Source organism: Serinus canaria, chromosome 17 (assembly GCF_022539315.1).
Source record: "Serinus canaria isolate serCan28SL12 chromosome 17, serCan2020, whole genome shotgun sequence".
Taxonomy (NCBI): Eukaryota; Metazoa; Chordata; class Aves; order Passeriformes; family Fringillidae; genus Serinus; species Serinus canaria.
Genome location: NC_066330.1, coordinates 9,777,633 through 9,805,454, shown reverse-complemented (window position 1 = coordinate 9,805,454; position 27,822 = coordinate 9,777,633). Strand labels below are relative to the sequence as shown.

The window sequence follows — 27,822 nt, the reverse complement described above, 5'->3', positions numbered from 1 at the left end:
GAGGCGGCTCCCCGGGGGCAGCTCCGCCCCGGGCCCGCCCTGACCGGGAAGCAGACGGGCGGCGGCCCCGCCTCCCCTCAGCCTCCTGGGAGCCGCCCCGGCGGCGCAGCAGGGCCCGGCCCGCGATGGCCGCGCCGTGCAGGACGCGCACGCTGCAGGTGGTGGACACGGAGTTCAGCGCGGACGCGGTGGAGTGGTGCCCGGTGGAGGGCTGGCACAGCATCCTGGCCTGCGGCACCTACCACCTGCGCCCGCCCGACCAGGTGAGCCCGGCCCCGCTCGGGGCGAGTCCACGTCCCATCCCCGCCCGGCACCGTTCCAGGGCGAACTCCCATCCCCGTTTCTGCCCGGTACCGCTCCGGGGAGAGCCCCGGCCCCATCCCTGGCCGACACCACAGCAGGGCGAGCCCCCGTCCCCGCCTGGCCCCGCTCCGGGGCGAGCCGCATCCCCATCGCCGGTCCCCGCGGCGAGGCCGTGCCTTGTCCCTGCTGGGGCGGCTCGAAGGGGAACAGAGCGGGGGAACAGAGCGGCCCCTCCGGTGAGCGTGGCTGGCCCCGATGGGGGCTTACATCCCTCAAGGCTGGGACTGAACAAATGGAAGCCTCAGCCCTCGCTCCTAGCAGGATCTCCAGAAGGCAGAAGCGCGGTTGAGCTTGTCCTTTTCTTTCCCGTGTTTGCCACAGAGCGATTCCCGGGGGAGCGATGGGGCCTGTGACCGGACGGGGCGGCTCTACCTGTACCACTACAACGAGGAGCAGCCCTACATCCCGCTGACCGAGATCCAGCGCATCGACACTGCCGCCATCCTGGACATCAAATGGTAACTCTGGCCCGGGCAGGCTCGGTGCCACAGCAGCACACTCTGCTGCTCCCGGCATCCTTTTTTGGCATGGCAGCAACAGCAATAGTTACTAATGGAACAGTTCCTGACTTCTTGGAGGGAAATACTTTCCAGTTTGTTCCAATGAGCAAAGACTGCCTTATTTCTGATTTATACTTTCTGCTCACTTCACTGGTCATGACTTTTTATCTCATTTATTTATATAATAACAAATAGTAGATCTCCCTTGTACAGAATCCCCTCTTTGCAGGTGTGTGGGAACTTGAGGAGTCTTAGCTTTTCTTACTGTGAGATTTTTTTTAGTCACATACCTTCTCCTTGTACATGTTGGAATTAAAGTTATGGCTTTGCTTTATTCCTAAAATACAAGAAAGATGGACATTGGAGACTTGTTTAACTTGATCTTTTAGGTGCCACATTCCTGTTGCAGAACATCCCATGGTTGGCATTGCAAACTCCACAGGTGCTGTGGAATTTTGCCACCTGACTGGAAGTGAGGTGGGTGGATGCAGTGCTTGCTGCTGCTGCTGAAGCTGGTTTTAACATGTTTGCTACATCTCTGCATTTACTGATAGTGTGTATAGGCTTGCAGGAAAGCTGGTTTCCATGGCTTCCTCAGCATGCTTAGCTTTTTAAATGCTTATTTTGTCCTCTGATAATGTTTGTCATAAATTCTATGAACTTGTTAATGGTGCTAGAGGGTTGGGCTGGGCTCTACCCATCTGCAGAGTGAGGGAGGAGAGGCAGGAGGAGGGAAGAAGCAAACCCTGGAAACAAGTATGGCCTTACTAGGAAACATCAGAAAGTGCAAAGCTGGTAAAAGCAGGGAGGATTTTTGGAGTGGAGTTTCTTTTGGTGGTGAGAGAAGAGGATGATCAAAGAGCAAAGAAAGCAGAGGCCAGTCTGTAAGGGAATTCAGCAGTCAGGTCATCACTTCTGGTGCACTTCATTGCTCCCTGAGAAGAAGCAGAGTTTAGGGGAGGTTTGGTGGGAGATGAGCAGCAGAAGGGTGGGGTCCTGTGTGTGCACGTTTGCCCCTCAGCCAGCACTGGATGATTGTATAGTGCTGTGGCACATTTCATTGCTTCCTTAGTGTGGGACCCTCATTTGCTCATCAGTCTCTGGAAAACCTGCTGTAGGAAGCAGTGCACCTGTTATTATGTGCCTGCTGTCTTCCCAGTCTTAATCCACTCCTTTTGTTTCCAGTAGAAGAACAGCTGCATGTTGGAGCCACGCTTCAGGGTGGATCTCGGGGCACAGCGCCTGGCCTTGTCCTTGGACTGGTCCACTGGACGAGAGCAGTGGTGAGGATGGGAGATGGAGGCTGGGGCTGGAGTCAGGGTGTGTGGGACAACTTTCAGCAGAAGTTGAGGGCTTGGATGAAGCAGTCTTTAGTGGTTTTGACTTTCTTGATCCCAACTGGCTACCTGGCCCTGCTCTAGAAGTAGCTCTTTCCAGAGCAAAGGTAACAGGAACACAGTGTGGCCACTGGAACAGGAGCAGACTAGCCAACAACAAATGGAAGGTTGTGCTATGGGGAATGGCAGCAGGTGAGCCAGGGATGTGTCTTCTGCTGCCTTTGTTAAAAGGAAGGACCAGAACAGGATGCAAATGGAGCTGCTGGTACCAGCTCTGTCTTAGAACAGCTGAAATTTTAGTGTGGAGTTCTCCTTAAGAACTGCTAATAATAGCACATGTAGGAAGTTTAATCATAGGTTAGTGAGAAATAGGAGAGAATTGGTTTGGAAGTGGCTCCTCCTCCTCTCAACTGCTCATAGATGAGATTTCAGAAAGGGCATTGCTGTGTGAAATAAGCTGAATTAGCTGTACCTTGAAGGGGGGGGGGGTGTTAATGTGTTCTGTGCAGATGAAGAGTGGTGCCTTTGGTGTGAGGCTGGAGACCAGGGGTGTCAGACAATTACTGCTTAATGCTGTAGGGCAAATTTGCTAATTAAAGCCATTTCTCTGTGTGCTGATGTGTTAATGAGTAAGTAGAATTGCCAGTCAGACTTCCTTCTTACATTCCTCCTTTTTGTCTCTGTCCTTCATGATAAATGATTGTTGCCATGATGAAATGCCCCTTTAAACCTGTCATTGTTGTCACTTGAGAGACCAGTAACTTCTCCTAGAAGCTAGATGTACATTGTTCACATCTCTGCAGGAAGGGGGTGGCCCTGTATCTTATGTGAGAATTTGGGTGATTTAGTGTGGTTGAATCATTTGATGCAGAACTGGAAAGAAGCCCCAGGCCACCAAAGCAGTGCCTGCAGGTGCAGGTAAGCAAACAGAAGGGACCTAGTTCATTTCAGGGAATGACAGAAAATCTGTGCACTGGGAATTGAAAAATATTTGCCAGTGCTCCAAGGTCATTGTGTCTAGAAACTGTAACTGTACTGTGGCACAGGAAGAGAGCAGGAAAGGTCAGAATCAGCCAGTGCTTTGGGTTTCAGTGATAGCAAGGAAATAAAACATCTCTTTGTACTCCAGAAGAGGGAAGAGGCTCTGAAAGGGCATTGTCAGTCTGACTTGGAGAAAAAAAATAAAGAACCCTCTTCACATGGAATTTGTTTATTGATGTAACGTGAAGCATGCAAGAAGTCAAGTTTTGCATCTCTCAGAAAGAGAAGAGCCAGTAGTGGTTCCTTCCCTGACATGGGAGTGAGTGGTTGTTCCCTGTGAGAGCAGGGAGTGGCAGCCACTGGGGCAGGTGATTTTAAGATGAAGCTGAAAAGAATTGTATGAATGTGTCATTCTTGCCACCATGCTGCCAGTCTCTGCCAGTGTTTATTTGAATAGAAATATTTGATTGTTGCAGTAATTCCCAATGTTTTTTTGTGTACCCTGCTGTAGTGGATGTCCTTTAAGAGTCATCAGCAGTGATTCAGAGGGGAAGCTGAATCTTTTCTCCATAGATGAATCTGCTCCTTCTGTGCATGTCCTGAACCAGTGGGAAGCTCACAAATTTGAGGCCTGGATTGCTGCTTTTAATTATTGGGACACTGATATTGTGTATTCAGGTCTGTATGGGCTGGGAATCTCCTTGGGGGCTCCTTGTGTGGGGATGTGTTCCTTGGGTTTTTACTTTCCAGGGTTGGGTGAGCTGCTTTCATCACCTCTTGAAAGAGCTGGGTCCTCTGATTAGGGGTGAGAGGCTTCTTTTCTTGATGGTAGAAAGGGATTGGAGTTAATTAGGAGAAGCTGTACCCTGAAAACTGTACTTTGGGTGACTGTTGGCAAAAAAGATTATATTCTCCTGCAGTATGCTAAGAGCCAGAGAGCTGTTTGAGTCCAGTCTTTATGACTTCTAATTCTTTTTCTTACCAAAGAGGAGGGTACCACCATATTGATACCATTTGTGTTTTCAGTGGTGATGAGTATTGGGAGCCTAATGTGATTTTTGGTGTGTCTATTAAATTCTGTGAGATCCAGGGCTGGAAAGCATCAGCTCTGTGTCACAGACTGCCTCGAGAAGGAAGGGACCACCAGGATCATCAACCCCATCCTGGATCCTGCCCAGACCCCCCACCAACCCCACCCTGGGCATCCCTGGCAGCGCTGTCCAAAGGCTCCTGGAGCTCTGGCAGCCTCGGGGCCGTGCCCATTCCCTGGGGAGCCTGGGCAGTGCCAGCACCCTCTGGGGGAAGAACCTTGCCCTGAGCTCCAGCCTGAGCTGCCCTGGCCCAGCCCCAGCCGTGCCCTGGCTCCTGTCCCTGTCCCAGAGCAGAGATGGGAGCTGCCCCTCGGGAGGAGCTGCTTTGCCCCATGCTCAGGGCTGGTGCTGAGGGTCACAGTGTTTTGTCCCTGGGCAGGAGGGGATGACAGCCTGCTCAAGGGCTGGGACACCAGGTGCAGTCCGGAGGCTCCAGTCTTCACCAGCAGGAGGTGAGTGAGACCTGTCTATGCCCAGCCCTCCAGCAGTGGGGTGGGAACATTTGCTGCTGCCCTGCCCCTGCCCAAGCCACTGAATTCAGACATGTGCAGTGATAGTGGATCCTCATTCTGCCTCCCTTGGGAAACGAAGGCATCTATTAGGTTTTTTTCATTAGAACAACTTCAGGTTGAAAATTTCTTCTATATGTCCTTTAACACAGTAAACCAAGTGCTGACTTCCACATGTGAAGAAGGTGGTAGTTTCTTTCTAAAAAAGGATCCTGATTTACACTTTTATTTGGGCAATTTTTGTGTGTGTTAAATTTGGATATATTAATATTAATGTTTTTTAGAAAATATTTTGTTCTCCACTGTTCAGTTATTTGAAGTGATCTCTTTTCTGTCTTATTTTTAAAAATGGTTAAAACAATATACACAGATCTCCAGTGGAATTCTGTATGTAAACTTAAATTACACTTGTGACGACAGCTATGGAAGTACTAATTTTGGGAGTAAAGTCTCCTGGGAATGGAGTTGTTCTGCTGGATTTCTTAGGGCCTTTGAGCAGCAGTTTATGGGGTAAATATTACTAGAAAATACTTGTGCTGAGAGATGGTGTGAATAGGAGTTTTGTCCCTGGGAAGGCTGTTATACTGTGTAGATGAAACTCTGCTTGGGTGGGTCATTGGACTGAAGTTTTGAGCTTACCTCTCCTGAGACACCTTGATGAAATAATGTGGACTGAAAATCCTTCAAATTCAAGGAAGAAGCCCTTCTCAAAATGCTGTCTCTTCCATCTGCAGACATTCCATGGGTGTGTGCAGCATTCAGTGCAGTCCCCACCGGGAGAATCTCCTGGCCACAGGCAGGTGAGTCCCTTCCAGCTGTTCTCCTCTGGTGTGCCCAACCTCCTCTGTTACTTGAATGTGCTGCTGCCTCTGCAGAAATTCCATGTGGTGCAGAGCATGTGGTCTTTCCTACCTTTCTTCTGTGCTCTGACCTGGCTGTGCTTTTCTGCCTGTTTGTGTCCCCAGCTATGACGAGCACGTGCTGCTGTGGGACACCAGGAACATGAGGCAGCCTCTGGCTGACACCCACGTGGAAGGTGGGGTGTGGAGGCTGAAGTGGCACCCAACGTGTGACTTTGTGCTCTTGGCAGCCTGCATGCAGAGTGGCTTCAAGATCCTGGACTGCCGTGGGAGCCTGGGTGAGTGTCTGGGGAGCAGAGGTGCTCCAGGGCTGCTCTGCTGCGCTCCTTCGCTGCCTCCAGGTTCATGGGGAGCTCCAGCTCTTGCTGGAAGGATTGAGATGGTGCTAATAGCCATAGGCTTCTGTTCCAGTTTGAGGTAACTTCCAGCTTTTCCACATCTGGGCACTCTCCTGGCCTGCTTGGTTGTGCCAAGGCCCTGTCACTGGTTTGTGTGCATTGTGATGGTTCAGAGAGGTGCTTCTGACTGTCAGGTGGTGCTTTCCTGTTAGCAGGAGTCACTGACCTGCTGGGGAATCAGTTATTGCCTCAGGAAGGAAGTGCTTTGCAGCCTGGTCAATCCAGAATAACATGAAAAAGCCCTTCATGTGAATCACAAGGTACTGCCATGGTGGAAAAGCCCTTTGCATTCACATTACAAATGCAGTCTGTCAGAAGATGGTTGGGTTCCTGGGATCTCCAGACCTTGAGCACATCAGCAGCTTAGGAAATGAGGAAGGCATTTCTCCTGTGTGGGGAAGGAAGGAACTCACTGTGAGAGTCAAATGCTGAAAGCTGACAGGAAGAACATCTGCAGTGTGTTAATAACCAGGACCTAGCAATCCCCCAGGTGTGTTCATGGCTCAGTGAAGGTGGTGGTGTGACCAGTCTTGTCTGTCTTGAGCCTTTGTAGGCACTTTGAATAATGATGCTCTTTAATCTCATGCATGTTAAACCCTCTTCTCCTCTGCTACTGACCCAGGAAGAATCAAGGCCATTAAGAGATGGCTGAAAAATGGTCAGAACCTCATTCCTCCTGGAATGCTGCACTCAGTGGTGAAGAAGGGAATAACCAGAGAACTCTTCCCATGAGACACAGCCAGCGCTGGAATGGCTGCTGAGAGCTCTGCCACAACCCACAACTTGTTTTCTAAGTAATTTTATCTTTTCTTTTTCCTAAGCGGAAAACACAGAGGAATGTATCATCCTGTCATCCTATGTCCTGCACAATTCCTTGGCCTATGGGGCTGACTGGTCAAGGCTGTGTCCAAGGGATTCCTTGCCTGCCAGCCAGGACCTTGCTGCTGCGTGCCAGCCTTCGGAGGAGCTCGTGGGAGCATCAGGGCAAGGAGACGAGAGGCTGAATTTGCAGGTCCAGAACCTGAAGATAATTTATGAGTCTCCTACAGCTACTTTTGATGTAATCCTGGATGAGGAGAGTGAAAGCCCTGCTGTGGCACTCACAGCAGGGGCTGGGCCAAAGCTGGCTGGGGATCCTGGACTGCTCAGGGGCTCTGGTTTAAAGGGAGGTTTAGATTTGGCTGCCCAAGGGGCAGATCCAGGGTCAGCCAGCAGCTCTGACTCAGGAGCCAAGAGACCGAATGGAATTGGCCTGGACAGAGGCAGTGACTCAGCCAGCTCTCCAGACAGCCCCAAAGAAATGAGCATTGTGGCCACTTGTTCTTTCTATGACAACATCCTCCATGTCTGGAAGTGGGAGATGAGCCTGGTGACCCCTCCAGATGTGCCAAGTCTCAGATCTCCATCCAAAGTAACAGCTGAAAGTTTGCATTGACCAGTCCCAATGGAAGAGGGAGGAAAACTCCTGAACTGAGAGTGACAGCTGAACTTAATGCCCTAACTTCTGCTGGGCTTTCCCATCTTACTGCTGAGCTTGGGAGTCCTTCAAGGCCAACACTGATGGGATTCCTGATGTTTTATTTTCAGCACAGAGGGAAGCCTTTGCTTAGAGGCCTGTGGTTATGGCCAGACAGGTTTATTTAGTTTTTCCTTTAATATCCCAGTTCCTCTTACAGGCTGCTGCTTTTGTACCTCAGATCTGAATCCTTTCAAGGCTGGTTTGCATTTCACAATGCATCTTTCAGCCTGTTCTGCTCCTTCCCCCACAAACCAGACTTGGCTGTGCTGCTGTGCAGACCCAGTAAGTGATTAGAAGGTTTCCTGAATGTCTCAGAAAAGCCCCTGAGCAGAGGCTTGGCTGTGTGATGGGAGAAGAGCTCAGACAGGCCAGATGCAGTGCAATGTGCTCACAGTGATGTTTAACAGAGAGAAGTCCTGGTTCAGAAGGAAGTGCAGACGGTGTGATGGGAAGTGCTGTGGGATCCTCCTTGTGAGGATCCTGGTGCTTCTCCATCATTTTCCATCACTCCTCACCTGACTGCAGATTCCTTTATCATTCCCAGCTGAGCACACCCTGGATCAGATAGATAAATCCTATAGTGACCCCACCATGTTTTAGTGCCACTCAACCACCCCCATGGCCTCTCCATATTCAGCTCATTCTTTCTGCTCTCCACAAAGCCACATTTAGGTCCAAAGTCAAGCTCAATTTTTAAAAGGTGAACAGCTTTAAGATCAAAACCTCCAAAAATTGTAAGTGGTGTTTCTTGACATCTTTTTAAATTTAAAATAAGTACAGAAACCAAAATCTTAACAGCATTGCCCTAACTACCTCCAGGAATGGCTGCAGGATTTCTCATGGTTGCTCCATTAGCTCTCTTTTTTTCACTGTGAAATATCAGCAAAACACCCTTTCTGGAATATTTCTCTATTCCTAGAAACAAAAACCAGCTTAAACTAGATCAGTAACTTTTAAATTGCGTGGTTTGTCTTTGAGGGTCCTAAAGAAAGAGTTGTCTGGAAGGAAAGAAACACCAGCAACAGGTCTCTGTGTAACAGTGCTGCAACTAAATGAGCTGCAGCAGATGAGAACTTTGCTGCTTTGTAACCCCCTTCTCAAGGGTGAATGTGTATTTTAGCAAACATTCTGGGGCACTGTTACATGAAGATTCATATTAGTAATGAAAACAAGAGCTTTTGCTAAAGAAAAAACATGCTATTTTTGGATGTTTGTAAAATAAAACAAATATAAGTGATTTATCTTCTTTTGGTTGTTTGGAGTTTTAAGAATCAAAATACTTGATAGTCCTTATGAGGACCTCCTGCCCTGGCCTGGGACAGCTCGGGCTCCAAGGGGTGAAGATTCTTTGGGAGTCAGAGTGGCCAAGCCAGTTTCCTGGGAAAGCCTAGGGTGTGTCCCTGTATCTGTTTTAAAGGTTGTAATGCCTTTTATTGCCCTGTAAGAGCAGAGGGAACAGCCCCAAGGCAGCGAGGCTGCAGCGGTGACACCCACTGGGACCAGCCTGGTTTAGGCTTTAGGCCAGGCCTTGCTTTGCTCAGAACAATGAGGTGAGCCAGTTATGATCTGCCTTCACAGGGGGTGTGAGGCAAATGACGTGGTCAAGAGCAAGCTGGAATCGGCAGCATAGGGCACAGGATCTCCTGCTCTCCAGCCTTGCATCCCCCTCCAGGCACCAGCCAAATGCCCTGGCTGGGCAGCAAGGCTCCCAAGGGAAGGGCTGAAGGGCCACGGCTGCCAACAGCAGCAGCAGCAAGGCAGGAACAGCCACTTGTGGGTGACTTGTTCTGATCAGCTTCACAGGAGGGGAAAAATGAGGAGTTCAGTTAGAAAAGCTGTGCCCTCCCCATCCCCACTGTGGCTGATCCCTGAGCACGGCTCATCCTTCTGTCAATGGGGCTGCAGCAGCCCCACTGTATCACAGCCCTGCCCAGCCCCGAAAATGTAGGGTTTTTATCCCCCCACCCCACCGTAAGGACTCAGCTGGCAGCCCTAATAACAGACAAAGTGCTCACCAACCATCCACTGATCTGGCTTCTTTTCTCCCAAAGTGAACGCTTTCAGTCTTAATTTAATTTTTAAAGTTTAATTCCTAAACTTTGCAGTACTTTTTATTTAGAAACGTCATGGACCCCTCATCCTAAGAACCGCAGAGAGGGCTCTGCTCAACTTTCAGGCACAACTGTCTCCCAGAAAAATCACCAGTCATGGATGCGAAATCAAACCGCAGATTTCACCAGGATTTAAATCAGATTTTACAGAAGAACAGGGCAGAAGGATTTGCTTAAATGTTCAGTGAAGGAGTCTGTCGCGTGCTGTCCCGTGAAGGTATCACCGCCCGCTCCCTACCGCACGTAGTTCTTGGGGAAGAGCTGGAAGAGCTTGCCCTCCTGCGTGGGCTCGAAGCCGTACTTTTCCAGGCTGTTCGGGTCGAATGTGCCGTCCTTCACGTCCTTCTCGATGCGCGGAGCCACCAGCTGGTCGAAGAGCTGCTTGGCCGTCATGGGCGGCTCGGAGCCCTCGGGGGCGCGGTACGACACGTAGGGCCGCAGCTTGAAGCCCGTCAGGTCGGGCACGACGAACTCGGGCACCATCTCCTTGACGAGGAGGAACTTCTTGTTGCGGGTGAGCACGCCCAGCTTCTTGGCACCGCGGCCCTTGTTGTGGCTCCGCGGGCCGCGCTTGCTGGTGAACGGCGACACGCGGTCGGCGCCGCGCACCAGCCCGCGGACTAGCTGGGTCAGCAGCCCCATGCCGGGCACCGAGGGCTGAGCGAGGCCGGAGCCGGCCCCTCCAAGCACCAGGACCTCCCCGAACCGCGCCGGGGCCGGGTCCCCCTCACGACCCAGAGCAGCCCCGCGGCGCTCCCTCCTCCGCACGCCCCAACACCGCCCGCTCCCATTGGCCGGGCCGCGCCAGCCAATCCGCAGCGCCGATGCTTCCCCCGCGCGACACGCGCGCCGAACGGCTCGAGGGGGGCTTTCCCCGCCAATCAGCAGCGAGCGGCCCGCGGCGTGGGCGGGGCCTAGCGCGGCCGCGCCCCCTGGTGGCAGCGGGCGGGGTCTGCTCTCGGCGCCCTTCGCCCCCGGCCCGGGGACCGAGAGCGCCGAGGGCAGGGACCGGCACCGGGAACGGAGCTGGCACTGCCACCGGCACCGGGATGATGGCGGGGGAAGGAGCAGGTGAGAGGGTGCCAGGGATCACTGGAGCGTGGCGGCGGGACGCGGGCCTGGCGGGCTGCTGGAGCCGCGCGGTGCCCCCGGCCGGTGCCGGTGCCCCAGGCCCGGCGGCAGGAGTTGTTGTTGTCTTGTCTGGAGCCCGTGTCCCGAGCTCTTGCCTGGCGGAACGGGGCTGGGACAGCCCCCAGGGCTGGCCGGCAGAGGGACCCGGGTCTGGCCGGGAGAGTGACCCGGGGCTGGCCGGGGGTGCTCATGAGGGTGACCCGGTCGGTGCCCGTCCGTGCCCGGGCGGAGTCGGGCTGTCCCCGGGCTCTCCCGTCCCGCGGGGCCGTCCCGGTGTTTGCTTTCTGTAGGAGCAGGGCTGGGTCCGGCTGTGTCCGGGCACGAAGCTCTCCCGCAGCCTCTGTCCGTGTGGGGAGGCTCCCGGGGAGCTCCTGCCTGCATTCCCGTGCTGTGGAGAAGGTTATTCGGGGGAAGTCCCGTCCCCCAGCGCTTCACTGCTAGGTTTTATTGCTCAGCACAAAGGGAGGATAAAGTTAAAAAATTGTTGTTCCCCTTGTGTTGTTCGAGAGTTTGCATCGGAAGCTGCGGTCATCTCCTAATTCAGTCTTCTCTTTGCTTTTGTCTTTGGTCCTGCCGCTCGTCCAGACATGGATGAAGGGGACGACAGCACCAGCCTTCAGGTACAATTTGTTTTGCTCTTATTTTTGGACTTATTTATTTCCTTGTGGGTGTTTCCAGAAGCTGAAAGCAGCTGTACCTAATTTGGTAGCGTTGGGACCATGCCTTTAGATGCTTTTACTTGGAAAGAGCCTTTCCTGCTGGGAGTTTTATCCTTTCAAACTTTTGAGGATTGGTCCCATTTTATTGTGTGTGTGTGTGTGTTTTGTTTCTTGCAAGCCATTCATGCTCTGCTTCATATTCTAAACTGTTTTAATAATGCTATGATTTAAATACTTTCATTTTTATCCTGAAAAAGGAGGAGTTGCAGAATTCTGGCAGACTGCACTTCTTGTGTTTGTTTTTAATCACCGATGTGAAACTCACAGACTAAAAAGGCACATGATGCTTTCCCTAGTGTGAAAAACAAACCCCATGAGAGGAAATAGTTCTCAAACTAAAAAACACACACAGTGTACTTGTACACAGTTAACAATGTTTTGAGAAAATCCAAATTCCGTAGTCAAAACAAGGCTCGGGTGCCTCTGAGCTGTGAGGAAGCCTTGTGTTTGGGCTAATCCCGATTTTAAGTCCTTGTTTTCGGGGCTCATAAGCCTTTCCTACCCCTGCCTGCCTGGGGAATGTGTCAGTGTTTGCCTTGGACTGCATTGAGGAGTGGTTGCACTCTCAGCAGTGCTGGGTGTCTGGACCCTGGATGGGTGTGAGCTGCACTTGTGGGGCTGCATGTTTGTGCTGATTGCTGCTCAGCGCCGAGGTCTTAAGGAAACTCGGACCTCAGGAGGCAGAGAAATGCTCTTTGTGCCAGTCCATGCTCTGGGCAGGTCGAGGTCTTTGTGCCAGGTCCATGCTCTGCTCATGTTCAGATGGAGACAGGGCCCTGCAGGGTGATCCCACAGGTGTTGTGGGTCTGGGGGTCCCTTGGGTGAGGTGAGGTCCTTGGGTTGGGGTGCTGAGCACAGCCCTCCTCAGAGAGGAGTGCCCTGGTGACTTGGCTGTGACCTCATTCCTGTGCCAGGAGCTGTCACAGCAGTCACTGACATGTCTCAGGTGTCTGCACAGCTCAGCCTGGCTGCTTTGCTTCCTCTGCTGGTCCACAAGGATTGCCCAGGCTGGGAAAGATCCCCCCTGAGTCTGAGCAGGGGAGTATCACACTGTCACTTGTGAAAGCTTTGCAAGAACCTCTCAGGGGTTCTTGGAGCTCTGAATTTCATCTTTCCCCTCTTGCTTTTCTGTACTGAGGCCCCAGCCTGGGCATGTTTGTGTTTTATTCTTTTCCCCATGGATTTGTTTCTCCTCTTGCAGCAGCAATGTGAGTGTCAGTTGGCAATTACTATTTTTGGTGTTATTTGAGATCAGACAGGCCCGGGGAGCAGCAGAACTGTCCATGTCCCAGTGTCCCTGACACTGTCAAGGGGAAATAAAGGCATTAAGTGACCAGAACAGACTTCCACCAGGAACTCTGTGTCACCAGGTGTTCTACCTGTTGCTGACACATCTTCAGCTTTTTATTTTTTTCAAAACCTTGTGACTTTTCACTGCAATCCCATGAGTAATAGTCTGATAACAATAGTGACAGAGTTAGTTTGACTCTTGTTGGGTTTAAGTGCTAAAGTGACCTGAGAAGACAAAGGGAGCCCAGGGATCTGTGTGAGGTGACTGGTCTGGCAGGAGTTTTCTTTGTGCTGTAAAACTGGAATTAGTTCCATTAGAGAGACCAGTTTGGTGACTTGGTGTCAAAGCTGAGTTTCTCTTGGTGGCAAAGCTGAGTTCAGCTGTCATCCAGGTCTGGAACCAGGGGCAGGAATGGGACCTGAGCTGTGTGTAGTGCTTAATTCAAGTGCTTTTAAGGCTCAAGACTTAGAGGGGGGGTATATTTGTCCTTGTTCTCACATTGTTTTCACTTGTTCCTAAGATTTGTTTTACCTTTCCCCCCTTTCTCTTAAGGTTTGGGTTGGCATTTGTGGGACTGTTTTAGGTGCCAGGTTTTATTCCTGGGTGACACTGGTGGACACAGGTCCCAGGACAGCACACCTGAGCTCATGTGCATGATCTGCTTTTTGTGATGACTTCAATATGCTGGTTTGTGACTTGTTTTCTCAGTCTCATAAAGTCCTTTGCATTCCATTCTCATCCTTGTTGTTCTGAATAACACAGAATGATGTTAAACACTTAAAAAAGTGTTCATCTCTGACCCTGGTTTAGGCTTGTTCAGGAATGCACTGAACTGACAGCAACACAAAACTCCTCAACTGATCCCTTTCCACTGAATGTTTCTGTTTGCAAAGTGGATTACAAGTCAAAGAAAAACACAATAAAGTTGGTTGAGATGTTTTCATGGGGGCTTTTCTCCAGCTGTAGGAAACTAATTTCCCCTTCCTTTTGGTGCCAGGTTGTGATGCCAGGAGGTGGGACCCCCATCCTGCAGTTTGTGGAGGACAGGATCCAGACCACTATGGTAAAGTAGAGCTGCAGTCAGCTGGGGGTGCATCCAGAGCAGCTTCTCCTGAGCTCTACGAGCTCTGCTGAGCTACTGCCAAACTCTGAGTGTTTATTTCTTTGCTGTCACTGTGCATGAGGCAGGAATTAATTGCTGTTAGTTACAATCACAGGCTGGTTTGGGCTGAAAGAGACCCTAAAGCCCATCCAGTTCCATCCCCTGCCAGGGACAGACACCTCCTACTGTCCCAGGCTGCTCCCAGCCCTGTCCAGCCTGGCCTTGGGCACTGCCAGGGATCCAGGGGCAGCCCCAACTGCTCTGGGCACCCTGTGCCAGGGCCTGCCCACCCTGCAAGGGAAAGATTTCCCAATATCCCATCTAACCCTGCCCTCCTTCATCTTGAGGCCATTCCCCTTTGTCCTGTCCCTCCATGCCCTCATACACCCCCTGTGCATTGAGTTGATCAGCTCCCAGATCTTTAGGGAGAAAAACATGGAATATTTGCCATGTGATCATAGGACTGGTCACTGGTGCAGTTTAAACTTCTTGCATATGAAATGTTTGAATTAAGTATTTATGAATGTGCTTGGCTTTTAGACATCTCACTGAGCTGTGTTCTTCAGCCTTTAAAAAAGTATGTAGTAACTTCTGAAGTTTGAAATTACTAACTTCTTTCTCCCTAAATTTCCCTTACAGCTGACTGGAATTGCAATTGGAGCTGCAGTTGCACTGTTGCTTATAGCAGTTGTTGTGTTTGTCGTGTACAGAAGAATGAGGCAGTCTGGTAAGTACTTGATAGTTTAAAACTTGTAAGTTTTAAACCCAGTTTTTCCTCCAATCTTGAGTCTGTTTGTAATTTTCTGTGGTAGTTGTTTGCTGTAGAGGTGTGGTTCTTGCAGGACAGCAGCTTTAAAGGATGAGAACTTAGTGTTGGTTCCCTTCCCCAGGCCCAGAACTGTCACGTGCAGGACCTGCAGGTTTTATTTCTTTGGGGTGAGCAGTGCCAGCCTCAGGACCAGTTGGGAATTCTGCAGAGGAATTCAACCCTGCAGTGATTTCACTGTCACAGATGGAGAAATGATTGAATTAGAGGTTTCCTTGAGGAGATGAAAACTGTCCAAGCCTTCAGTCTGTTTAGAGAGCTCTTTATCCCCTCTGGGGCTGAGGTGGAGCCTCAGGGCAGCCCTGCCTGGGTCTGGCTCGGCCAGAGCTGGGGAATGAGGGATCCCAGGGTGGTTTAAATCCCAAACCCTGCCCACAGGAGCTGCTCTGGAGGCTGTGCTCAGGTGTTCTCTCAGCTGCTGCAGGTGGTTTCTGATGTGATGCTTCTGTTGCAGAACAAGCTCAGCCCCACGTGCCTCAGTACAGGTTTCGCAAGAGGGACAAAGTGATGTTCTACGGGAGGAAGATCATGAGGAAGGTGAGGGCACCTGGCACAGGGGAGGGAAGGAAAGATTAAAATCCAGTTTGGGAGGTGTGAAATTAGAAACACTTCACTGGCTGAGCCTGGCCCAGGGCCTTCAACCTATGAATCTCCCTGGGATGTTGTGGATGTTTCAGAGCTCCTGCAGTACTGGCTGCATTGCTGATGGAGCAGCAGCAGCCTCTCTTTCTGGCCAGACCTTTCCTCTTTGAAAAATATTTGCAGTCAATGAGGGTAGCAATAAATCAATAAGTATCTAACTCCTGTAGGAAGTTGATGATTGTTCAACTATCCCAGAATCCCAGACTGGTTTGGGTTGAAAAGAACCTTAAAGCTCATCCCACTCCACGCCCAGCCATGGCCAGGGACACCCCCCACTATCCCAGGATGCTTCAAGCCCTGTCCAGCCTGGCCTGGGACACTTCCAGGGATCCAGGGGCAGCCACAGCTTCTTTGGGCACCCTGTGGCAGGGCCTCCCTGCCCTAACAGGGTCCTGGCTGTTCTCTGTGCTGCCAAGTCCAGGTGTGCACTCCCTGCAAACCAACATCTGTAGAAAAATAAAGTACAGGGAAGTAACCATCCTTACTCACCCTGTGTGGGGGAACACTTCCTTCTGTGAACTGCCCCAGCCTCTGCCTCCCACACTTCACTGAGGTGAATTCAAACACTTTGACTTAATTAGACACTGGTGGGTTTAATATTCAGTTCTGGAGCTGTTTCATAGTGGAAGAGATGGTTACTCCCTGAATCTTGCATGGCAGGTCAGCCTTTAAGTAGAACTTGGCCAAAAAAGCCCTTAGTGACAGGAAATTTTGTGTCTGCAACTTGATAGTTTTAATATTCTTGATGATTTTCATGTGCAACTTCATAATTTGAGTAGTTCTTAACCAAGCTGTTTATCTGTAACTCACATAAGTAAAGAATGCTTAGAATTCCACATGGCAAAATAATTTCAGGTAATTTTTTGTTTGAATTTTAGACCTTACTTACCTTACTTTTTGCTTTTCTTCCTGAGTAAGGCAGAGAACATTACACCCAAACTGGTGTGGGTTGCACTTCCTGAGGTTTTATAGCATACCAATATTTTATTTTCCAAAAAAAAAATCCCTTAAAACTAATAAAGATTCCTTTTGTGAGAGAAACTTTTTACAGAGATTCAACTCTTAGGGTAGCAAATGGAAAACTGGGAATGTTTTGAAAATACTTAATGAGGGGTTTGCTTGGTGTAGCAGTTGTGGTGTTTCTCCAGAGGGTGGCATCTGGGAACTAGGAAATGTAAGGAGAAGCCTTGGTTTGTCACCATCACAGTCAGATACAATCCTGGAATATCCTCAGTGGGAAGGGACCCACAGGGATCTCCCAGCCCAGCCCCTGGCCCTGCCCAGACCTCCACAAACCCCACCCTGGGCATCCCTGTCCAAAGGCTCCTGGAGCTCTGGCAGCCTCGGGGCTGTGCCCATTCCCTGGGGAGCCTGGGCAGTGCCAGCACCCTCTGGGGGAAGAGCCTTGCCCTGATCTCACAGAAGTCACAGAATCCCTGGGTTGGAAGAGACCTTCAAGACCATAGAGTCCAACCCAGCCCAAACACCTCAACTCAACCCTGGCACCCAGTGCCACATCCAGGCTTTGTTAAACACACCCAGGGATGGGGACTCCACACCTCCCTGGGCAGCCATTCCACAACTTTATCACTCTTTCTGTAAAAAACTTTTTCCTGATATCCAACCTGAATTTCCCTTGGCACAGCTGGAGGCTGTGAGCTCTGGGTCTCTAGCCTGACCTGCCCTGGCCCAGCTCCAGCCATTCCCTGGCTCCTGTCCTTGTCCCAGAGCAGGGATCACTGCCTTACTCCTTTTCCTGATGAGTGTTCCTGAATGAGAACCACAGCTAGCAGTCCTTCCCCTCTACCATCCCTTAGCACTGTAGTAGTTGATTGGTAAAATCAAAATCTACTCCACTTGCTTTATAGAAAGGAAGTGATCCTGAAGTGGATATTCCAATCCTCCAAGGCCTTACAGGAGCTCTTCACTCTGCTCACACTGTAATGGCTGGTAAATGTGTTGGTGCCTCAGCAGGGTTGGAATTAGCAGGCTGGTTTTTTTTGGTTTTGGGATTTTGTGACTGTTTTTGTGTCCATTATTCCCCCCTAGGTTACAACTCTTCCCAACTCTCTGGTTGGGAACACCGTCCCTCGCCAACGGATGCGGAAACGGGCAAAGGTTTTGTCTCTGGCTAAAAGGTACTTGGGACTTTGGGAAGGAGAAAATTCACATCGTGGGGGCTGGTTTGGTGTTTCTGTTTGTGGTGTGGAACTTATCCCTAGCAGAGCCCTATTCTGTAGCTGTTGGTTTCTCCCAGTCCTGTCAGCTATGGCTCAGCTGGGAGGTCTGCTGGACTGGGATGGTTTTGGTGAGGAAAGGCAGGAGGGTGGAATGTTTTAGCTAATTGATAATGTGTCACTTGGGATGGTGAATTTTAGAACTTATTATATGCTTATTTAGCATTTCCTATTAGTACAAATTTAACATTTCCTATTAGTATAAGAGAGGGAACACCCTGAACTTCCTTTTTCCTTTGTAGGATTCTGCGTATTAAGAAGGAATGTCCAACTCTGCAGAGGAAAGAACCTCCTCCTTCTTTGCTAGAGGCAGATCTGACTGAATTTGATGTCAAGAATTCCCACTTGCCATCAGAAGTCCTGTACATGCTTAAGAATGTCAGGTAATGTTAAATGGAAAGAGAAATTTAGAGTTTGGTTTTGATGGATGTTCAAGTCATGTAAATATTTGACAGTTTGTGTCAAATCTCAGATTTTACAACTGCATGGTCAGAATCCTGAGGGAGTTGACTGAAATTCTCTGAGCATAAGGACAAAATTAATGACTTTGAATTTTCTAGAACCGTTAAAAATATAGTTGAGTTTTTTGTAAAAATTTAAAAAATAGATGAGGGGAGGGAAAGGAAGTAGTTTAGTTGTCTCAGCTTGGGAATAGTGCTAATAAATGTGTTCTAACATGAACAGATTTAGTGCATCTTAAAACTTTTGTTTAGGCTGTATCAGGCAAATTTTTTTTTTGTACAGAAAAGCATTATAATTGGTAAATGTTAATTGGATACCATATTGACAGCTCCCTGGGCTGCAGGATCTTTTACCTCTCTGGCTGAAAAGGTTGCAAATAAATCAAAGTCAACTTAATCCCCACAGCTCTTTGGCAGACTAAGGAGAAGGGTTGGTCTTTGTGCCCCTTCAGCAAGGGGTTAAATTGCTGACACAGCAAAGAGGAGATCTTCCAATCTGTAATTTTGGTTTTGCTTGTGGATGTTCATTTTTCCTCTCAGTAGTGATATAATATAACCCTGAAGGTCAGTCATTCTCAAATAAAAATGCTATTTCAGTCATCTGAACTTGCTGCTGTGAAATTATGGTCTCCTATGACTAATGGATGTTGCAGTTGATGCATTGATCCCGATAAATGTGAGCTGTTGGAGCTCTGTACAGAGTGATCAGGTGTGAAACCCATATTTCTCTCTGCCTGGCAGTGACTGACTGGAGTCCAGGTGCACGTTACCAGCAGGAGATGGAATATTCCAAACTTGCAATTGAATGCAGATGACAGGAGCTTTTCCCTCTTTTCAGTATTTCTCCTGTGTCCTGCTTCCATGGACAGGGCAGCTGCACTAAAAGGGGAAGTTCCTGGGGTAACTTTTCTCACAGAGTGTGTGTATCAGGCAGGTTTTTATTTTTCTTCCCCTCCACAGGCCATGCTGCTGTTTGCTGGAGGAAGTTTGGCTGTCCTTCTGTCTGAGCCTGCATTCCTTGGAGGGCTCCTCCAAAGGAGCCCCAGCATTTCCAGCTCTGTGTTTCCTGCTGCTCTTGCACCTCATTTTGGGCAGCTCTTTGGGGCTCCTTCCCTGCAGCTGCTCCTCTGGGCTTCCTCTGCTCCTCGCAGCTGGGGCTTTGCTAACTCAGGAGGGTTTTTCCAAAGGCTGTGGTGATTTCAGGTTTTCCCTTTGCTTTTTCTTTGCTGCAGGGTCCTTGGGCACTTTGAGAAGCCCCTGTTCCTGGAGCTGTGCAAGCACATGTTCTTTGTGCAGCTGCACGAGGGCGAGTACATCTTCCGTCCCGGGCAGCTGGACGACAGCATCTATGTGGTGCAGGATGGAAAGCTGGAAGTTTGCATCCAAGAAAGTGTAAGAACCTGTTCAGACTCAGGTGTTTATTAGTTCTTAGTTGTGTTACAGTCTCACAAGCTGTGAGTTCTGCAGTACTTTACTCTAACAAGGTAAAAATGGAGCCCTATCTCTCTCTCTACAAGGCCTTTTAAGGATAAACTGTCCAATTAAGAAATGACACCCCAATTATTTTTACTTTTAACCCAATAACCAGCTACCCATGCCTTGCATTGTGAACTTTTTTATCCAATTACACAAAACCACCCAAACTCATAAAGAAGAAGGACTAGCCTCCACCCTAAAACCTCCATTTTGCCTTACATATATTTCTATATTCTAAAACCTTAAGCTCTAAGTTTTCCACCATGTGATATCCCACACTTCTATTCAAACTCCACACCCACAGTCCCTGTTCTATCATTCAATTTTGGAAGCCTTCTCCACGGCCTCAGGTCAAATGCAGTGTTCTCTTGGTGGTCAGTGCCTGTCAGCACAGAAAGTCTGAAATTCTCAGCATCCAGGGTTCCAACAAGAACCCACTGCTCTGCACTTCCTGAGAGAAATCTGTTGACACAGCAGATAGGCTGGCATGAATCATTAAGCACTGATTAAACTTAGACATGTGAATCACAGTGGTTTAGAGGGATTAATCCCAGCTCTTTGGGGCTGTGGTGTTTGTAAAGATCAAAGTTTGTAGCAGTCCCTCGTGTCTCAGATGAGAGAGCAGAACACAAAACTGATGAGGCAGCTGGAATGATCCTCATATAGGAGATGCAGAAGTTACTGAGGGAAGACAGGGTGCAAGATGGGCTTGGAAACATTCACCTTTTAAAGGTCATTACAGAATGGATTTGGGCACAGAGAGCAGGAGAGACCAGCCTCTCCTCAGAATAGTCCAGCAGGAGTCAGTGGGTTTGTCTGGGAGGTGGAAGAGTCAGATTCACTTTTGGGTAGATGGGAGAAAAGGTGGTGGTTTGTTTTCCATGTGAGTCTCAAAATGTTGAACACCAGTCCATGTCATCCCTTCTGCCAAGTTAAATTCTTAATTTTTACCTTCATCCTGACTGAACATTGAGTTTAACTTTTGCATGTGAGCAGTTTTCCAGTGCCTGTAAGTTTAATGGGCTTGTGTTTGGAAATTATACCAAATTTGCTGATTTCTGTGTATTTTTACATTTTGCTGCTCCTGTTTTGTACAACCTCTTGACAGGTAACCCCTCAGTAAAGGGAGCTCATTGTGCCTCTGTGTTTTGTTGGTGTTACACAGCAAAGACTAGCAGATCACATCCCTGGAAAGAACTGGCTCAAGTTTCTATTAATTTATCACTTTTAGAAAGCTGGTTTAAAACTCCAAGTTTGGAATTAGCACATTTCCATCAGAGCAGAGAGAAAAGAAGCACTCTAGCTTTCTGAAATGCTGCAAGTTTGCCCAAATGCAGCTGTGAGGCTGCAGTAATGCTGTGTGTGTGCTTGCAGGATGGAACGGAGGTGGTGGTGAAGGAGGTGCTGGCAGGAGACAGCGTGCACAGCCTGCTGAGCATCCTGGATGTCATCACGGTGAGTCCTGGCAGGGGCAATCCCTGCTGCTCCCACTGAGCCTGGCAGGGCAAGCAGGCCTTGGGCAATCCTAGGGAAGAATCAGGATGCAAAATGGGTTTTTTGATCATTCTCCTCCTCCCAGACCTTTGCAGGTGTAAGCTGAGCTTAGTGGTGTGGAGGGTGCTTGTGAAATGTGTGCTTGACTCGCTGCTTCTGATTGGCAGGAGGATCTGAGGATCTGATCCCTTTGTGTCTGGAAAACTGAGATTCCAGTTTGATTTGCTCAGATCACAACTCAGGCATGTCAGGAAAATTAATCCACAAACACCAGAGGGTTTATGTCCAAAAAGGAGACAGAGGAGTCCTTTTACTTTATTCCCATAAAGGGAGAGGCCATGGGGCATTCCCTGGGGTCTCTCACAGTTTTGGAGAATGCAGCCTCCTTTTTATCCCAATTTCCAGCCACATTCCCATTCCCTCTTTTCCCATTGGCTGAGGTACTTAAGAGGTTCAGATTTACCAAAACACCTGACACCAGAGATTGCCCTCTAATGTACAACCCTCCCTTTTAAGTTTTAATTCTTATGGAATTAAGGGGGTTTTCTTCCCCATTGTTTCTTTCAGCTTTCAATGTCTAATTTCATTTATCAGCAAACCTAAAGTTGATTTGTAAAAGCAAATCTCTTTTTCCATTCATCAAACAGTGGAACCCTTCCCATTGTTTCTTTTGTCTCCCAGTGCTGGTTTTATCCACCAGCAGACCCACAGCCTGTTTGTAAGGACAAATCCTCTATTCCTCTCAGGCAGGAGCAGGACCAGATTGGGGCCCAGCAGTCCCAACTTTTACATGTTTGATGAGTTGCTTAATGAATTTGGTTTTATTTAGTCTAATGAAAAAAATCTGACATTTGTTAGTACTGTAATTATACTGTGAAACCAGTTGATGGATTTATTTTGTTTTGTAACATCAGTGGTGCTGGTGGCCAGCTGAGGGCTGTGCTCTTTGGCAGGGGCCAGGATGAGCTGAATGCTAAATGGAAAGTGTTGAATTCAACATCTTTGATAATACCCAAGCCCTGAAGGTGTTTTCCTGAAGGATTTTGGTAGGATGGGATTTGAAAGGATGAAGATAAATCTAGTCAATAAGCTGTTCATGTTTACCTTGTGCCATGTTTCTGCCATGCTTGGCTGTTGCTGTTCATCAGAAGGTGCCATTGCTCTGTGTGTGAGGAGCTGGATGGCCAGGCCAGAGAGTGCTGGGGAATGGTGCTGCCTCCAGCTGGCAGCCAGTCAGCAGTGCTGTCCCTCGGGGCTCTGTGCTGGGGCCAGCTCTGTTCAGTAACTTTATTGGTGACATGGGTGAGGGGATTGAGTCTTTCATTAGTAAATTTGCGGATGACACTGAAAGCTGTGTCCCTCTGTCAGAAGGGAGAAGGGCTCTGCAGGGAGACCTGGCATGATTGGAGGGATGGGCAGAGTCCAGTATAATGAAGTTTAATAAATCCAGGTGCCCAGTCCTGCATTTTGGCCACAGTAACCCCCTGCAATGCCAGAGGCTGGGCATGGTGTGGCTGGACAGTGCCCAGGCAGAAAGGGACCTGGGGGGATGCTGGTCAGTAGTGACTGACCATGAGCCAGCAGCGTGCCCTGGTGGCCAAGAAGGCCAAGGGCTCCTGGCCTGGGTCAGGACTGGTGTGGCCAGCAGGAGCAGGGAGGTCATTCTGCACCTGTACCTGGCACTGCTGAGGCCACACCTGGAGAGCTGTGTCCAGCTCTGGCTCCTCAGGTTGGGAAGGACCTTGGGATGCTTGAATGTGTCCAGGGGAGGCAACGAGGCTGGAGAGGGGCTGGGAACACAAACCCTGAGAGGAACCCCTGAGGGAGCTGGGGGTGCTCAGCCTGGAGAAAAGGAGACTCAGGGGTGTCCCCATCACTCTCACAGCTCCTGAAAGGTGCCTGTGCTCAGCTGGGCTGGGCTCTGTCTCCAGCAGCACTGACAGAACCAGAGCTCACAGCCTCCAGCTGTGCCAAGGGAAATTCAGGTTGGATATTGGGAAGAAGTTTTTATAGAAAGGTGATAAAGTTGTGGAATGGCTGCCCAGGGAGGTGTGGAGTCCCCATCCCTGGGTGTGTTTAACAAAGCCTGGATGTGGCACTGGGTGCCAGGGTTTGGTTGAGGTGTTGGGGCTGGGTTGTACTCAATGATCTTGAAGGTCTCTTCCAATCCAGTGATTCTGTGAATTCTGTGAGTTAAAGGATTCTCTGAAGTGTTCTTTGTCATTTCCAAAAGCAGTCACACACCTCTATATCCACATTATCTGTACATCTCTATTATGTATATCTGTAGTTCCCATAAAACCTGTCAACAGTGATAACATTTTTTAAGTTTGGTCACAGTTCTCTCTGTAGAAAGGGAATAATTTGGACTGTAGCAAGTCTAGTTCTTGCCATCAAATTCATAATATCTTTGTAAATCCACATTAGTTACTTCCACCACTAAATTTTCTTTATGACACTATTCTAAATAACAGGGCCATCTTAAAGGAACATGAATACCAGTCATGTTCTTGCCTGTTTAAAATGAATATAAGAAAAGAAATCCTTGTGTAGCAGTGCTTTATGGCTTTGTTTTCTAAAAAAGTGGTTGCCATTCATTTTTTATCCTGTTGTTTTTTTTCATTTTTAATTCTCATTCTGTCATCTTTTTTTCTTTCTCTTTAGTTATACCAGTGGTAAGTAAAAAAAAAAAAAAAAAGAAATGATTGAAAGTGTGCTGAACAGAGTTAGCAGTCTGCAGAAGAATCTGTAATGAAAAAACCTTGAAATATTTTTTGCTAAACTTGTTCTCATTTATTTTTACAACTCTTTTGTTCCTCATTTCCCAGCTTTGTGAGCTGCTTGTTTCATTGCTGTTTTTCCTCTTCCTTATGTTCCTTGCAGACTTTAGGTAGAGGAGTAGCATGAAAATAGGCAAGGAGAGAGGAAGTAGCACTGGATCAAAGTAGAGGAGACCCCTCAGTGTCATCCCAAAACAGTGAGCGAGTCTTAGAACATCCTGCAGATCCCATAACCTGAATTGGATTTCAGTGCACCACCAAACACATGGCTCTGCTGTGCTGTGAAGAAAGGGTGCATTCAGAGAAGATTTCAGTTGTCTGAGCTGGATTTGTGATTCTTTTGACTGATTTTTCAGCACCTGAAGTCAGGCTGGTCCCTCACTTGGTTGAGAGTTGTGCAACAAAGTTGAGGGTGCTGCAAGAAGTGGCAAGATCTGGTTGGTGGACCTAAAAGAAAGGTCACACCTGAGGTACTTTAGTGATTGAATCTTTCAGCTTTTAAACTGAAAAGTCCCTTCAGTTCTACTCAATACAACGGTGGCAGTTGTGACATGAGCCTCCCCTTATTCCAAGAACAGATTGTTGCTGCTTTCTCCAGACTCTGAGGAGAAACTGGAAGCTTTTGAATCCAAGTGCTGCAGCCCCTTTCCTGGTATTCTGGAACATTTCTGAGGTGCAGTTAATGGCTTTGACTTGATATTGCCACAAATACCAAAGGAATCTCTGAGCTGAGCCTTGTTGATGTTTCTGTTTTCAGCAACTCTTGCTGGGAGCCTATGTGTGCAGCCAGAGCTTTTCCCAGAACAGTCAATGTTCATCCTGAGTGAACTGCTCCAGCAGAGATGTGATGCTGATTGCTGGAGATTTGGGGTTCACTTTTCTCTTGTCCTCCATGTGTAGATGCTCTTAAAAAAACAGGGGCCTGCTGGCACAGTTGGAATTCAAAAGTTGGAGAAAGAAGAGGCTGTGAGGGATATTGATCAAATGGCAGTGATTGGGGGGGGGGAATGAAAGGATTAAAAGAAGCTGGAAAATCACTTGGATAAAGGTGAGCCTGCAGGGCTGACAAGATGGATGAGGCTATAAAGAAGTGATTGATGGCAGCAAGAGCTTTGGGTGCAGCAGTGTTGATGTAGAGGATGTCAGGAAGGAGTGAAGGAAGACAAAACTCAGCTGTGAAAATGGGGAGAACATCTCAGATTTTTGGGTCCAAAAAGGAGCTACCACTGCAGGTGGGAGAAAGTGAAACATCCATGTCTCTTGCAGCAGATTTTTTGACCAAACTTGATGGGATTTGGCCATAAGCTGTCACTGGGGTTCAGCTGCTGCTTGGAGGTGATGCCTCAGCTCTTGGAATGAGACAGAAGTAAATAGTTACCTGCCCTGAGAACAAAAAGTTCTCTGTTGAAAAAAACCCTGTTTCATAACTGATTATAACTTAACTATTCTTGTCATCTCAGTGTGTGATTGCAAAATAGTATAATTTGAACGTGGCATTCTCCCTGTGCTGCTGATAACATTAGAGCTGAGAGAAGTGACAATTATGGAAGATTTCTTTCTCACACTCCCCTGACAGCTCTTGCATGTCCCAGCCCCATTAGCCATGGTGTTGGCCCTTTCAGAAGAGCTGCTCTCATGCAGGGATTTCAGAGAGGCAAAATTATATGCTGAAAACTCAGAGGAATGGGCTGTTCTTTGGAGAAAAAGGCTTCTGCATCGTTATCTGTTATTATCCTGAAGTGTTTATATGAGGTTGTCAGCCCTGAGCACTTTCCAGAAAAAATCCAAATACTTTACTGGGTAGAATGGGGACCAGAATTCTGGGATACCATGGTTCAGTTTTCTCTTTGGAATAATTAATGAAACACCATGAAACTTGATACTTATCATTGTCCAGCATCTAAAAATTTAATAATTTCCTTGGGTTTTTACTATATTTTTGCTGTAGAGATTGGTAGAAAATACAGTTGATGGCAAATGCAGTGCTTAAAAGCAAACTGTAAACATTTTCTTTTACATGTAAGTATAAGAAGTCCAAATTAATTCTTCATGTAAAGCCAGACTTCAAACTGGCCTGTAAAAGAAGATTGCTGCATTTATTTTTGTGTGCACCCAAAACACAGAAATGTTATTTGTTATTTTCTTTACTTAATTAAAAGCAACTTGGGAAAACTGAGGACACTGGGAGCTTTGTACTGTAGGTCAAAGAGATGTTTAAAATTTCAGATCCCTCAGGAACTTGAAAATCAAGGCTATTAATATCATCCCCAGATTTTATAAAAAGGTCATCTGAAGTTGGTGTAATTAAGAAATTGGTTCCAATTAATTTAATTTAATTTTAGAATCTGCTCCACAGAGCCTTCCAGACCAGCAGGCAGACAGAGCTGCAGCTTTATTTTCCAGATTGTTTAGAGAAAGTCTCTTTGGTTTTGCTGGGTTCTTTAGGCAGGAATTCCTTCAGAGTGCTTGTGCTGAGTTGTGTGATGCTCTGCAAGTCTTGCAGGCAGTTTGGTTTGGAATCAGCATTTAACATTTGTGTGTCAGGGCTGGGAAAAAGGTGCCTTGTGTCGCTCTGGAGGGGAAAAGCTGCTGGAGCTGTGAGGTGCTGTTAAAATAGAAACTCCATTTCTTCTCCTGCTCTGTGCTGCAAAAAGGCTCAGTTTATCTTATCAATACTGTGTAAATCAATATTTGATGGATTAGTAAATTAATTTATGAATTAGAGATGTTGTTTCCAGTGTTTATTAAGTAGGTGAAAGGGATATTGTCTGTCGTTTTATCCAAGTGTTTGGCAGTAGGTTTTTGTTAAAATCTGTTCTCATTTAAGGGGGAAGATCCAAACCCAAAGGCTTGCCTTCCAGTGTGAAAAAAATCTCTGCATTCTACCCACTTTTCATTTGTTTGTTAGTTCCCCATCTGTTCTTTGAGCAGGATGGTCTAGACCCACTTTGTCTCCAGTAAAGAGAAGCTGTTTGGATTTGTCACATGGAATATTTAAAGTGTGTATATCTATATATATATATGAAAAAAACGTATATATATATCTTGAAACACAAGAAGTCTGCCTGTTTTTTGTCTTCCTCCATTATGTCTGTAATTGCTGTACAGTTTTGTTGTGTTTTTCAGTGGTTGTGTGAGTATGGGTTTCTTTATGCAGCAAATAACTTGGTTGTCAGCACAGATAATAAAATCAACAAACCCTCTTTTCTCTGCAGCCTTGACTAGCTGGGATTTGAAAGGCTGGCTGTATAATTCAGCTGTGTCACAGCTGAGATCCTGGCACTGCCCTCCCCCTGATCTAGCTCTCTGGAGCTCTCATTTCCCTGCCCTGTCTCTGGTGCAGGTGTGAATTCACCCTCATTACACCCCGTGGTCCTGGAGCACCAGCTCAAGGCTCTTTGTGGTCAGAGGTGTCTTTCAGACACAGACAGCAGCAAAGCAGGAATTTGGGAGGAATTGGATTGGATCATTGATGGATTAACCCCCTGTCTCTGGAACTTTCTCTTAGGGTCACCCTGCTCCCTATAAAACCGTCTCGGCCCGAGCAGCCTCTCCATCCACCATACTGAGGCTTCCAGCCAGTGCCTTCCAGGATGTGTTCCAGAAATACCCTGAAACCCTTGTCAGAGTGGTGCAGGTAGGTAGAACTGAGGGGGAAGGGGAACCATTCTCATTTCCAGGTTACAGGAGGATGTTTAGAGGCTCAGCAAGCTCATCATCCATCCTTTGCTAGATACAGAACTGCTCATCTTATCAAGATTTAGACTTGTTCTGCTGTTCTCCTGGCTGTTGAGCCTTAGACTTAATAATCCAATAGTATCCCAAACAGGAAAAAAAAGTTATGTATCTGTATACCCTCATTGATTGAGTTTCTGCCTGTGGTACCCTCATCAGTAAGCCAGACCTGCAGTGTGAGTCTCTTGGTCCTTGGGGAGTAGAAAGGTGCTGGTGTGGGCTCTGCAGCTTGGGGTGCACCAGGAGGGCTCCAGAATGG

General features: G+C 48.1%; 3 protein-coding genes across 5 annotated transcripts in view; 2 read left to right on the top strand and 1 right to left on the bottom strand.

Moving 5' to 3' along the window:
* The first annotated feature begins 72 nt into the window (after positions 1–72).
* DPH7 (diphthamide biosynthesis 7) lies at positions 73–8,795 on the top strand. Of its 2 annotated transcripts, none has more exons than XM_018917844.3 (9): positions 73–263; positions 685–821; positions 1,253–1,340; positions 2,052–2,146; positions 3,693–3,859; positions 4,652–4,724; positions 5,516–5,581; positions 5,747–5,919; positions 6,861–8,795. In XM_018917844.3, the coding sequence occupies exons 1-9, from the start codon at positions 126–128 to the stop codon at positions 7,472–7,474; spliced, it is 1,551 nt and encodes a 516-aa protein (XP_018773389.3). In that variant the 5' UTR covers positions 73–125; the 3' UTR covers positions 7,475–8,795. The 2 variants fall into 2 exon arrangements, with proteins under 2 accessions (XP_018773389.3, XP_050836846.1); XM_050980889.1 differs by having other exon boundaries at positions 6,662–6,996.
* An 829-nt stretch (positions 8,796–9,624) lies between these two features.
* On the bottom strand, positions 9,625–10,466 carry MRPL41 (mitochondrial ribosomal protein L41). The gene has a single exon (XM_009093524.4). The coding sequence runs from the start codon at positions 10,309–10,311 to the stop codon at positions 9,904–9,906; it is 408 nt and encodes a 135-aa protein (XP_009091772.1). The 5' UTR covers positions 10,312–10,466; the 3' UTR covers positions 9,625–9,903.
* Positions 10,467–10,598: 132 nt separating this feature from the next.
* The window catches only part of PNPLA7 (patatin like phospholipase domain containing 7), a 132,212-nt gene continuing 114,988 nt past the window's right edge, over positions 10,599–27,822 (top strand). For both annotated transcript variants that reach the window (XM_050980884.1, XM_018917841.3), the window contains exons 1-10: positions 10,599–10,740; positions 11,386–11,420; positions 13,808–13,873; positions 14,552–14,639; positions 15,193–15,275; positions 17,430–17,518; positions 17,860–18,000; positions 19,311–19,470; positions 20,929–21,009; positions 27,337–27,465. In XM_050980884.1, the coding sequence (XP_050836841.1) occupies positions 10,719–10,740; positions 11,386–11,420; positions 13,808–13,873; positions 14,552–14,639; positions 15,193–15,275; positions 17,430–17,518; positions 17,860–18,000; positions 19,311–19,470; positions 20,929–21,009; positions 27,337–27,465 (894 nt within the window). In that variant the 5' untranslated portion in view covers positions 10,599–10,718. The remainder of the gene's footprint in view (positions 10,741–11,385; positions 11,421–13,807; positions 13,874–14,551; positions 14,640–15,192; positions 15,276–17,429; positions 17,519–17,859; positions 18,001–19,310; positions 19,471–20,928; positions 21,010–27,336; positions 27,466–27,822) is intronic.

Bases quoted from the DNA above. Each gene is read 5' to 3' on its own strand.
- MRPL41 (XM_009093524.4), bottom strand. From the start codon at position 10,311: ATGGGGCTGCTGACCCAGCTAGTCCGCGGGCTGGTGCGCGGCGCCGAC.
- DPH7 (XM_018917844.3), top strand. From the start codon at position 126: ATGGCCGCGCCGTGCAGGACGCGCACGCTGCAGGTGGTGGACACGGAG. The intron at 822-1,252 runs GTAACTCTGGCC...TTGATCTTTTAG, and splicing joins GCCATCCTGGACATCAAATG to GTGCCACATTCCTGTTGCAG. The intron at 1,341-2,051 runs GTGGGTGGATGC...TGTTTCCAGTAG, and splicing joins GCCACCTGACTGGAAGTGAG to AAGAACAGCTGCATGTTGGA.